Genomic DNA, 12237 nt, shown 5'->3' with positions numbered 1-12237 from the left:
AATATCCAAATCTTTGATGATCCCTAGGAGCACCATCAAATCTATCATAACCAAATGGAAAGAACATGGCACAACAACAAACCTGCCAAGAGACGGCCGCACACCAAAACTCACGGACCGGGCAAGGAGGGCATTAATCAGAGAGGCAGCACAGAGACCTAAGGTAACCCTGGAGGAGCTGCAGAGTTCCACAGCAGAGACTGGAGTATCTGTACATAGGACGACAATAAGCCGTACGCTCCATAGAGTTGGGCTTTATGGCAGAGTGGCCAGAAGAAAGCCATTACCTTCAGAAAAAAACAAAATGACACGTTTTGAGTTTGCGAAAAGGCATGTGGGAGACCCCCAAAATGTATGGAGGAAGGTGCTCTGGTCTGATGAGACTAAAATTTTACATTTTGGCCATCAAAGAAAACGCTATGTCTGGCGAAAACCCAACACATCACATCACCCAGAGAACACCATCCCCACTGTGAAACACAGTGGTGGCAGCATCATGCTGTGGGGATGTTTTTCAGCAGTCGGGACTGGGAAACTGGTCAGAGTTGAGGGAAAGATGGATGGTGCTAAATACAGTGATATTCTAGAGCAAAACCTGTACCACACTGTGTGTGATTTTAGGCTAGGATGGAGGTTCACCTTCCAGCAGGACATTGACCCCAAACACACTGCTAAAGCAACACTTAAGTAATTTAAGGGGAAACGTGCAAAAAGAAGGAAGGAGGAGCAACCACCTCGGGAAGGGAGCAGTGATGGTTGGGTGATGGAGGATTCTGATGGTGGGTTGGTCCAGGTGGCTACTATTATATGGTCCTCAGCCGGGTCACAGGGCTGGTCTTAGGGACCCAGCCCATAACCTACTAACTCTATAGTGAGTTGGGTGTTATTTTAAGCTGGTTGGAGGACTCATATTCTGCATTGTCTCTGAGTTGGTTTCGGGACGAGTTGGTCACTGGCTCAGGAAAGTGAGAATGATGTTATCCTTCCATTGTGGGGCTCTGAAAGCTAGGATGACCTCTGGCCAGGGGACATTAACCCACATGCTAACAGGACATTTCCACCATATTGTGTCACTGTTCTTGCCATATTGCAATCCCAAAAGCTCTGAGTGGATAAAGATGGATGCCATTTACGTTTATGGTAGATTTACTTCACTAAAATAGAAGAAGAGGAAACACAATACCAACAGATTTCCGCCCAGCCATCTGTGTACAAGTCTTCATCGTTCCCTGAAGCATTCCTAACATTCTTTATTTTTAAAAGCAGTGCAAATAACGGTGATGATGTACAAATTGCTGCAACATAGAGAAACCCATTCTACTTCATCTTTTATCAGCAAAGAACCGCTAAACAATTGAATATGCTGAATCAGAATTCATTTTTCACTGCGCTGACTTCAGTCTGATAAGTTAGCTGTGCCAACGGGACAGTGAATTCCTTTATAAGAGAGCAGAATCCGGAGCCTCCTCCTCCATTATACACCGCCATTGTCAGGGCATAACAAAAACCGCAGCACACTCAGTCTTCACTGGAAATGTTTGGCGTCGGGGAAATGTCTTCCTTTTATAATTAAGCCAACATACAAATAAAGAAGGAGGACATTTAAAGGGTAAGAACAGATCCTTAGATCAGCAGTTGCCAACCAGTGCTGACCACTGATGGTCCATGAGAAAATGTTGGTGGTCCCCGGGGTTCCTGCCGCAAATCAACACTGTGTCAGATGTATACCACCCAATGTTGTTTCCAGTCATGTTCTCAATGCGCGCTGACAGTCAATACTATCAGTGTGCATTCATATCCGATGCCTCCACTGTAGTTCCGGCTCCTATGAACTCAGAGGGAGATGCCGGGCGTAGTGCAGAGAGCGGGAGGTGAAGAAGGTGGAGACTTCCAATGTCAGCGCTGATCACAGACTGTGGGAGGGAGCCCGGAGCTTGAGCACATGGCTGGATAAGGAGGTGAGATCTGATGATGAGTCTGTGTGGGGCAGCAGGAGCATTGTGTGTATAAGTCAGCAGTGTGATCCAGGGGGAGGGGGCAGAGAGCTGGAGCATTGTGTGTATAAGTCAGCAGTGTGATCCAGGGGGAGGGGGCAGAACGCCGGAGCATTGTGTGTATAAGGTAGGAGTGTGATCCAGGGGGAGGGGGCAGAGAGCTGGAGCATTGTGTGTATAAGTCAGCAGTGTGATCCAGGGGGAGGGGGCAGAACGCCAGAGCATTGTGTGTATAAGGCAATGTTAGTGGTCTGCGGGATTCAAAATTGTGAGTTTAGTGGTCGTGAGGTCCGAAAGATTGGTGACCACTGCCTTAGATCATAGCCAGAGACATGAATATGAACACGGGTGTAGCCAGGTGCTTGGCTAAGAATGGAGAGTGAGAGAAACACTGTCTGCTGATCTCTGTAGCTGCTGCCCTGCGGTCCTGAACTGGCTACCAGCTATATCACCCAGAGGATGGAGCTGCTGAGCATGAAGCCCTGCACTGTGGGAACGGTAGTCCAGAGGAGAGAGACCCCACTGTAATCAAGAGCTATTTTAACTGCATTTCCCAGAGGGAGGAGGGGAAAAAGCTGCATCTTTTCAGGCTGTACAGGACACAGCTTCCCCTTGCCATGAGGGAGATCGGAGAGTACACATCGCTGTCCGGTGTGCACCATCAATGCTGCATAACTTCAAAACAAACGTCAGATTGCAAAAGATAGTAGGACACACCCCAAAATATTCTTCAAATACATTAACAGTAAAAGGGCCAGGTCTGAACATGCAGGCCCTTTACAAAATAATCTAGAGTGGGTGACTGGGGACAAAGAGAAGGCAAATGTATTAAATACTTTCTTCAGCTCTGTGTATACAAAGGAGCATGACACAGCCCCGAATGATCCACAATGGCTCAAAAGTGATATGGTCCAGAAATATTTAGACAGAATAAAGGTGGATAAAGCACCTGGACCAGATGGCATCTACCCACGGATCCTAAAAGAATTGAGCTCTGTCATTTCAAAGCCATGGTATCTCATTTTTAGGGACTCGTTAATGACGGGAATGGTGCCTATATTTAAAAAGGGATCAAAGTCTTTACCAAGTAACTATAGACCTGTTAGTTTAACTTCTATAGTCGGGAAGATACTGGAGAGTTTAATAAAAGACCACATAGATGAGTTCTTGCTGAAAAAAAATATTTTAAACAATGGACAGCATGGATCCATGAAAGACAGAAGTTGTCAGACAAACCTGATTTCTTTTTATGAGGAGGTACAGTAAGTAAAACCTTGGACAGAGGGGTGGCTGTGGATGTGGTATACTTGGATTTTGCAAAAGCGTTTTTACACAGTTCCCCACACACAGCTCACGTGTAAGGTAGTCTACAGGCTTGGAAATATCAGTTTGTAAATGGATAGAAAATTGTCTACAAGACAGAATTCAGAGAGTAGTGGTTAATGGTTCTTACTCTGAATGGTCTAAGGTTATCAGTGGTGCACCCCAAGGTTCAGTACTGGGTCCCTTACTTTTTAATATATTTATTAATGATATAGGGTCTGGGATTTCAGTCTTTGCAGATGACACCAAACTATGCAGTGTCTACGTCCTTACAAAATGTCTCCAACTTACAAGCCGGGCTCAATGCACTGTTTAATTGAGCAACTATGTGGCAAATTAGGTTTAATGTTGATAAATGTAAAGTTATGCACTTGTGGGCTAAGAATATGCATCATACATACTAGGGGGAGTACAACTGGGGAATCCATAGTGGAGAAGGATCTGGGGGTTTTGGTAGATCATAAGCTCAATAATAACATGCAATGCCAAGCTGCAGTTTCCAAAGCGAGCAAAGTCCTTTCTTGTATTGAGAGGTATGGACTCTAGAGAGAGAGATATAATTTTGCCCCCCTGTACAAATCATTAGTAAGACCTCATCTGGAATTTGCAGTTCAGTTTTGGCCACCAGTTCTCAAAAAGGATATCGGGGAACTGGAGAAAGTGCAGAGAAGGGCAATCAAACTGATAAGAGGCATGGAGGAGCTCAGCTATGAGAAAAGATTAGAGGAATTGAATTTATTCTCTCTTGAGAAGAGGAGATTAAGGGGGGATATGATCAACATGTACATATATATAAGGGGTCCATATAGTGAACTTGGTGTTGAGTCATTCACTTTACGGTCATCACAGAGGACAAGGGGGCACTCTTTACGTCTAGAGGAAAAGAGATTTCATCTAGAAATACATAAAGGTTTTGTCACAGTAAGAGCTGTGAAAATGTGGAATAGACTCCCTCCAGAGGTGGTTCTGGCCAGCTCAGTAGATTGCTTTAAAAAAGGCCTGGATTCTTTCCTAAATGTACATAATATAACTGGATACTGACATTTATAGGTAAAGTTGATCCAGAGAAAATGCGATTGCCTCTCAGGGGATCAGGCAGGAATTTTTTCCCCTGCTGTAGCAAATTGGATGATGCTTTGCTGGGTTTTTTTTGCCTTCCTCTGGATCAACTGTGGGTGAAGGATTGTGTATATGGGGTCGTATGATTTTTTTTTTTTTTTTTGGTTGAACTAGATGGACTTGTGTCTTTTTTCAACCTAACTATGTAACTATATAACAGCGGCCTTAGTGGGATCCGGAGGACTGAGCTTGTGGTGCAGTCAGCCAGAATCAGAGAGTGAACTGATTGCTGTGTGTGACCGGATGGTGAGCTGAGATATCGCTGAGACTGGTGAGCTAATGTTGTGGTGGGACCTTATTATCTGGTGCTAGGGAGACCGAGCCCTTTAGGAATTGACCATACAGCCATCTAGTAGCCTTATCGCTGCCTGAAGGCCTGACTGGGATTATTCTCATGTGCACCGATGGTACAGTTGAGTCCCAACACTAGCCGGCTAAAGAGTTAGGACTAAAGACTGCCCCTTTACAGCGGCTACACAGAGGCTACACCTATTGCTTATGTTTAGAGTTACCACTCATATTGCACCTTACCCTAGCTATTCTCTCAGAATGCACTCTAGACCAGTTGTAGCAGTGTTATTCATATTGCAGTTAATGCATATATGCACTGTTTATTGCTGGCTCATGAACTTAATCTCAGTCTACAGAACTCTATTCTAAGTTACCTTGGCATAGTGATTATACTGTCTAGAGGACTGTGTCTGAACCTACCTTCTGCGTGTTCATTTATACCCAAACCACCATTTATTCTAACCAGTACCAAATACATTGAGTTAATTTACCACTAAACGGTCTTGTGTCTATTTCCTGGCACTAATTCACAGCTGATATAAGGGCTTGCAGTAGCGTTTATTCAACCAGTTGTGTCAGAGGGGCTGAGGTTGTTCTTGGAGTCCAGGCGCAGAACAGATAACACAAATTACCGAGTGGCTCCTGTGGGGGTAGCGCTACACGAGCATAAGAAATCAGAAATGGGTAATGCCATCATACCTGTGATGAGCAAGAGTGAGTGGTCACAATAGGTTTCTCTAAAGCAGGATACACACAATACAATACGCATACAATTTTCTTTAGATTTGTTTCCATTAAATTTACCAAAACCACATAATATGAGGGCAAACCTAAACACTTGCAATCTGTATGCAATCAGGCAGGGCCTTGCACTACATAGTTGAAGGTAAATCTAAAGGAAATCTAAAGACAAAAGTTGTATAGTGTGTATCAAGCTTTAGGTTTGGTTCTCATTACGTTGTGTCGGAAATGCGTGCGATTTTGCAGATGAGCAGGGGCGCCATTAGTTCTTAATAATACCCCCCCCCCGCACATGTCACACACGTGTGTTTTTCTTATGGCACCATGTGGTTTCATGCAGCACAACGTAGAAAAAAAATGTCAGGGACTTCTTTTATTGTGTTTCTACATGCTACATGCACACGCAAATGCGCACACCATAAATGTGAACCAAGACTAAGGGCTTATTCACACAAGCTTAGCTCTCTAATAAGCGATCAGTGCCTGGATTGCTCTACAGAGGACGTTCATAACGATTTTATGGGTCCTGATGTTCTCACCTAGGCCTCCTGAGAGAGGCCTAAAGCCTCCTGAGAGACTCGCATCCGGCATCACAGGACGCTTCTGGGAAACTCCTGCCACAATGCGTATTCAGGGCCGGGACAAGGGGTGGGCAGGAGGAACGACTGCCCTGGGCACTGTGGTATCATGGGAGTTGCGTGGATGCTGCAAGAAGATTGGGGGCGGGGATTTGTGTTGGGAGGGGGAATTAGGGGGGAAGCAGCGAGTAAGAATTGTTTTAGGAGGAGAAATTTGAGGGGTGCTAGGAATGGTGATTTGGGGGCATTTGTGTTTCGATGGGGGAGTAAGATTTGTGCTAGGAGCAGGGATTTTTTTTTGGGGGGGGCAAAGCTTTCTGTTGGGAGGGGGGATTTTTGTAGTGAGGGGAGAGGATTTGTGCTCAGAGGGGCATTCAAGTTCCTCCACCCCAAACTTGCTCATCCATGTGTTTTATGGACCTTGCTTTGTGCACTGGTGGGCAGTTATGTTGGAACAGGAAGGGGCCGTCCCCAAACTGTTCCCACAAAGTTGGGAGCATGAAATTGTCCAAAATGTCTTGGTATGCTGACGCCTTAAGAGTTCCCTTCACTGGGGCCAAGCCTAACCCCTGAAAAACAACTCCACACCATAATCCCCCCTCCACCAAATGATTTGGACCAGTGCACAAAGCAAGGTCCATAAAGACATGGATGAGTGAGCTTGTGGTGGAGGAACTTGACTGGCCTGCACAGAGTCCTGACCTCAACCCGATAGAACACCTTTGGGATGAATTAGAGCGAAGACTACGAGCCAGGCCGTCTCGTCCAATATCAGTGCCTGACCTCACAAATGCGCTTCTGGAAGAGTGGTCAAACATTCCCATAGACACCCTCCTAAACCTTGTGGACAACCTTCCCAGAAGAGTTGAAGCTGTTATAGGTGCAAAGGGTGGGCCAACTCAATATTGAACCCTACGGACTAAGACTGGGATGCCGTTAAAGTTCATGTGCGTGTAAAGGCAGGTGTCCCAATACTTTTGACAATTTTGTGTGCGTATATATATATATATATATATATATATATATATATATATATATATATATATAATGTGTGTGTGTGTGTGTGTTTGGGGGTTCTAAGTAACTTTCTAAAAAACACAGATTTTTACATGTAGAATGTAAGAAGTTTCAAAATTGGGTTGGACATCTAGTGGTTGACAATGTGCTCAAAAAAAAAATGCAAAATCGGCTCTGGCGGTGAAAGGGTGGAATGTAACTTCAGTAGGACACATGTACCTCTCTTACCTCTCTGTTGTATACTAAATGGATCCATACTCAGTTTGTGTTTGGTGGTTTTTAACATTCTAGACCTTTTTCGATGGCTTTTCCACTATTTATTTTCCAGCAATGTGCACTCATACACCGGCATTATACAACATTCTGTATATGAATATAGCCAAAACAGACTTGTCCCGCTACAAACACTAGGAGGAGTAGACTACAGAACATATGACGAGTGGGTGTTCTTTTAAATGTAGCAGCAAACAGAGTTTTGTTGGAGTTAGTACAGATCTATGAATCAGACCAAGTCTACCAGGAACCACAGTATGGTAAATATGTACAAAGCATAGACTACGTTTATTGGCATGAATCGACTTGTAACTACAAAGTGAGGAGTTTCCTGCAGACAGAATTAAAGAAGAATTCTGGTTCTTCTCTTAACTGTTCCCTTATCTAAATCCTACCGTAATTTAAAAAAAAAACTATAAATGGCCAATAGGTGGCTCAGGGAAGTAATACTTATTTTCTGGGATAGTCAGCGCCATCTAGTGTCTATAACGCAGAATTTTACTTTCTCACACCCTTTTACTGCCAAAACAGCCCTGACCCGTCAAGGCATGGACTCCACTAGACCTCTGAAGGTATACTGTAGTATCTGGCACCAAGCCATCAGTAGCAGATCCTTTAAGTCCTGTAAGTTGTGAGATGGGGCCTCCATGGATCTGACTTGTTTTTTCAGCACATCCCACAAATGCTGGATTGGATTGAAATCTGGAGAATTTGGAGGTCAGGTCAACAGCTCAAACTCCTTGTTGTGTTACTCAAACCATTCCTAAATTCTTCAGACCAAGCCACCTTCTTCCATTGCTCTGTGGTCCAGTTCTGATGCTCATGTGCCCATTGTAGGGGCATTTGGCTGTGGACCTGGGTCAGCATGGACACCCTGATGGGTCTCCGGCTACACAGCCCCATACACAACAAACTGAGATACTCTGTGTGTTCTGATATCTTTCTATTAGAACCAGCATTCACTTTTTCATCAATTTGAGCTCCAGGAACTCTCCTATTGGATCAGACTACATAGGCCAGCCTTCCCTCCCTACCTCCATCAATGAGCCTTCCCTCCTTACCTCCATCAATGAGCCCCCCCCCCCACCTCCATCAATGGGCCCTCTCCCCCACCTCCATCAATGAGCCTTCCCTCTCCACCTCCATCAATGAGCATTCCCTCTCCACCTCCATCAATGAGCCTTTCCTCCCCACCTCCATCAATGAGCCCTCTCCCCCACCTCCATCAATGAGCATTCCCTCCCTACCTCCATCAATGAGCATTCCCTCCCTACCTCCATCAATGAGCATTCCCTCCCTACCTCCATCAATGCACCTTCCCTCCCCACCTCCATCAATGCGCCTTCCCTCCCCACCTCCATCAATGCGCCTTCCCTCCCCACCTCCATCAATGATCCTTCCCTCCCCACCTCCATCAATGATCCTTCCCTCCCCACCTCCATCAATGGGCCCTCTCCCCCACCTCCATCAGTGAGCCTTTCCTCCCCACCTCCATCAATGAGCCTTCCCTCCCCACCTCCATCAATGAGCCTTCCCTCCCCACCTCCATCAATGAGCCTTCCCTCCCCACCTCCATCAATGAGCCTTCCCTCCCTACCTCCATCAATGAGCCTTCCCTCCCTACTTCCATCAATGAGCCTTCCCTCCCCACCTCCATCAATGAGCCCTCTCCCCCACCTCCATCAATGAGCATTCCCTCCCTACCTTCACTTTTTCATCAATTTGAGCTCCAGGAACTCTCCTATTGGATCAGACTACATGGGCCAGCCTTCCCTCCCTACCTCCATCAATAAGCCTTCCCTCCCTACTTCCATCAATGAGCCTTCCATCCCCACCTCCATCAATGGGCCCTCTCCCCCACCACCATCAATGAGCCTTCCCTCCCCACCTCCATCAATGAGCCTTCCCTCCCGACCTCCATCAATGAGCCCTCTCCTCCACCTCCATCAATAAGCCTTCCCTCCCCACTGCTATTAATGTGTCTTCCCCCCACCTCTATCAATAAGCCTTCCCTCTCCACCTCTATCAATATGCCTTCCCTCCCACCTCCATCAATGAACCCTCCCTTCCACCTCCATCAATGAGCCTTCCTTCCCCCACCTCTATCAATGAGCTTTCCCTCCCCACCTCTATCAATAAGCCTTCCCTCTCCACCTCCATCAATAAGCCTTCCCTCTCCACCTCCATCAATGAGCCTTCCCTCTCCACCGCCATCAAAAAGCCTTCCCTCCCCACCTCCATCAATGATCCTCCCCCCCTTACCTCATCAATGAGCCTTCTCTCCCTAACTCCATTAAGAATCCTTCCCTCCCACCTCCATCAATGAGCCTTCCCTCTCCACCACCATCAATAAGCCTTCCCTTCCACCTCCATCAATGAGCCTTCCCTTCCACCTCCATCAATAAACACATCCCCCCCCCACCTTCATCAATGAGCCTTCCCTCCCCACCTCTATCAATGAGCCTTCCCTCCTTCCCTCCCCACCTCCATCAATGAGCCTTTCCTCCCCACCTCCATCAATGAGCCTTGGCCGCCTTGATCCTGTCACTGGTTCACTGGTTTTCCTTGGACCACTATTAGTAGGTCCTGACCACTGCAGACCAGGAACATCCCACAAGAGCTGCAGTTTAGGAGTTGCTCTGACCCAGTCATCTAGACATTAGAATTTGGCCCTTATCAAAGTCCCTCAAATATTTACACTTGCCCATTTTTCAACACATTAACTTCAGGGACAACTTGTTCACTTGCTGCCTAATATATCCCACCCACTTTCAGGTGTCATTGTAAGGAGATAATTAATATTATTCACTTTACCTGCCAGTGGTCATAAAGTTATGAGTGATCGGTATATAGCCTGAAAACAATACATTTTGCACTGTGTGGAACAGAAAAAATTACATGCTGTTTCAATTGATGAACAGTTATGTGATTTTTTTTTTCCTATAAATACACCTCATATCGTTACTCCTCCTTCAAGCAAAACGTAATGTTCATTAATAGATGTGTAAGGTGAAAAGTTATTCTCATGTGTCTGGTGTAAAATTTGAAGTAAATAAATATTCCAATAATGTGTTTGCCTGGGAAAGGAATTGAAGAATCTAGCTGTTACACACAATGCAGTTGTTGGTATTACTAGTGATCTGTGCCTCCTCTCCATATAGCAGGTAATATTGCAGCTCTGAATCAGGAAGCATCATGCACATACAGATGTAAATTTATTGGTGATGTTTTTTTCCCCCGAATTAAAGCTGTTAAAATGTTTTATCCTTTAATTATAAATAATGAAATAGAAATGAAGAAAGATGTCTTCCCCTTCTCCCCTCATTTCCTGCAACGGGATGCTGGCAGAGCCTAGAGCAGTAAATGTTGGATTGTTGGTTTTGTTAATAACATCCTAATGGAAACTGATCATCATTTATATTAAACTTATTACAATAAGTCATCTCTTTCTGCTCCTCCCTTGTAGGGTACGGGAAGATACTCCATTTACATTGCAAACTATGCAGATCGGAGAGTGGGCCCGCACGCCTTGATTGAACTTGATGAGGCAGCAAGTGACGTGACCAGGGGGGTTCTTGTCCTCTCCAATGTGGCGGCTGAAGCAGGTGTCAATAAGTATACAGGTATGAGTAATGGTTCCACTCACGTCTCCACATTTTTAAATTCTTAATTTACAGGCTTTTGCCAATACTCAAAGAATTGACTGAAGTTGCAGTGCACATCATATCCATTGACTAGTGCAACTTCTTTCTCATACGCCTACCTCTCCATAGGCTTCCCCTCTTCAGTCTATCATGAATGCTGCTGCCAGAACCCCACCTTACCAACTGCTCAGTGTTCGCCACCCCTCTCTGCCAATCCCTCCATTCCCAATCCCTCAGTGTCCTCCACCCCTCTCTGCCAATCCCTTCATTGACCTTCAACTCAGTGTTCTCAAACCCTCTCTGCCAATCCCTTCATTGACCTTCCACTCAGTGCCCTCCACCCCTCTCTGCCAATCCCTTCATTGACCTTCCACTCAGTGTCCTCCACCCCTCTCTGCCAATCCCTTCATTGACCTTCCACTCAGTGCCCTCCACCCATCTCTGCCAATCCCTTCATTGACCTTCCACTCAGTATCCTCCACCCCTCTCTGCCAATCCCTTCATTGACCTTCCACTCAGTGTCCTCCACCCCTCTCTGCCAATCCCTTCTCTGACCTCCACTTACTGTCCTCCACCCCTCTCCGCCAATCCCTCTATTGACCTTCCACTCAGTGTCCTCTACCCCTCTCTGCCAATCCCTCCTCTGACCTCTGCTCGGTGTCCTTCACCCCTCTCCGCCAACCCCTTCACTGACCTTCACTCAGTGTCCTCCACCCCTTCTCACCAATCCCTCCACTGGCCTCCACTCAGTGTCCTCCAACTCTCTCTGCCAATCCCTCTACTGGCCTCCACTTAATTTTCTCCACCCCTCTCTGATAATCCCTCATCTGTCCTCCCCCAGTGACCTCCACCCCTCTCTGCCAATCCCTCCTCTGGCCTCCATTCAATGTCCTTCACCCCTCTCTTCCAATCCCTCCATTGACCTTCTACTCAGTATCCTCCACCCCTCTCTGCCAATCCCTCTTTTGACCTCCTTTCAGTGTCCTCCACCCCTCTCTGCCAATCCCTCCATTGGCCTCTACTCAGTGTTCTCTACCCCTCTCCACTAATCCCTCCACTGACTTTCACTCCCCCAATGAATACAACCCAAAACAACAACTACAACATGCAAGATCATCCAAAACTTTGCTCCGAGCTACATTACCAACCACATCTCAGAATATCACCCATACCATCCTCTCCACTCCTCCCAAGACCTCCTGCTCTCTACCACTCTGGTCAGCTCCTCCCATACTCACCTTTCAGGACTTCTTCAGA

At 46.1% G+C, this 12237-nt stretch overlaps 1 protein-coding gene across 4 annotated transcripts in view; it reads left to right on the top strand.

Annotated features, from left to right (window-relative positions):
• CRTAC1 (cartilage acidic protein 1) overlaps positions 1-12237 on the top strand; it is a 951030-nt gene that overhangs the window by 624305 nt on the left and 314488 nt on the right. For all 4 annotated transcript variants that reach the window (XR_012235617.1, XM_073595539.1, XM_073595541.1 and 1 more), the window contains exon 5: positions 10803-10959. Coding sequence is in view for 3 of the 4 variants with exons in the window: in XM_073595539.1 (XP_073451640.1) it covers positions 10803-10959 (157 nt within the window). In the remaining variant the exon portion in view is untranslated. The remainder of the gene's footprint in view (positions 1-10802; positions 10960-12237) is intronic.

This window comes from Aquarana catesbeiana, linkage group LG08 (assembly GCF_042186555.1).
Source record: "Aquarana catesbeiana isolate 2022-GZ linkage group LG08, ASM4218655v1, whole genome shotgun sequence".
Taxonomy (NCBI): domain Eukaryota; kingdom Metazoa; phylum Chordata; class Amphibia; order Anura; family Ranidae; genus Aquarana; species Aquarana catesbeiana.
The sequence above is the reverse complement of the archived record's forward strand: the minus strand, read 5'-3'. Positions and strand labels throughout refer to the sequence as shown.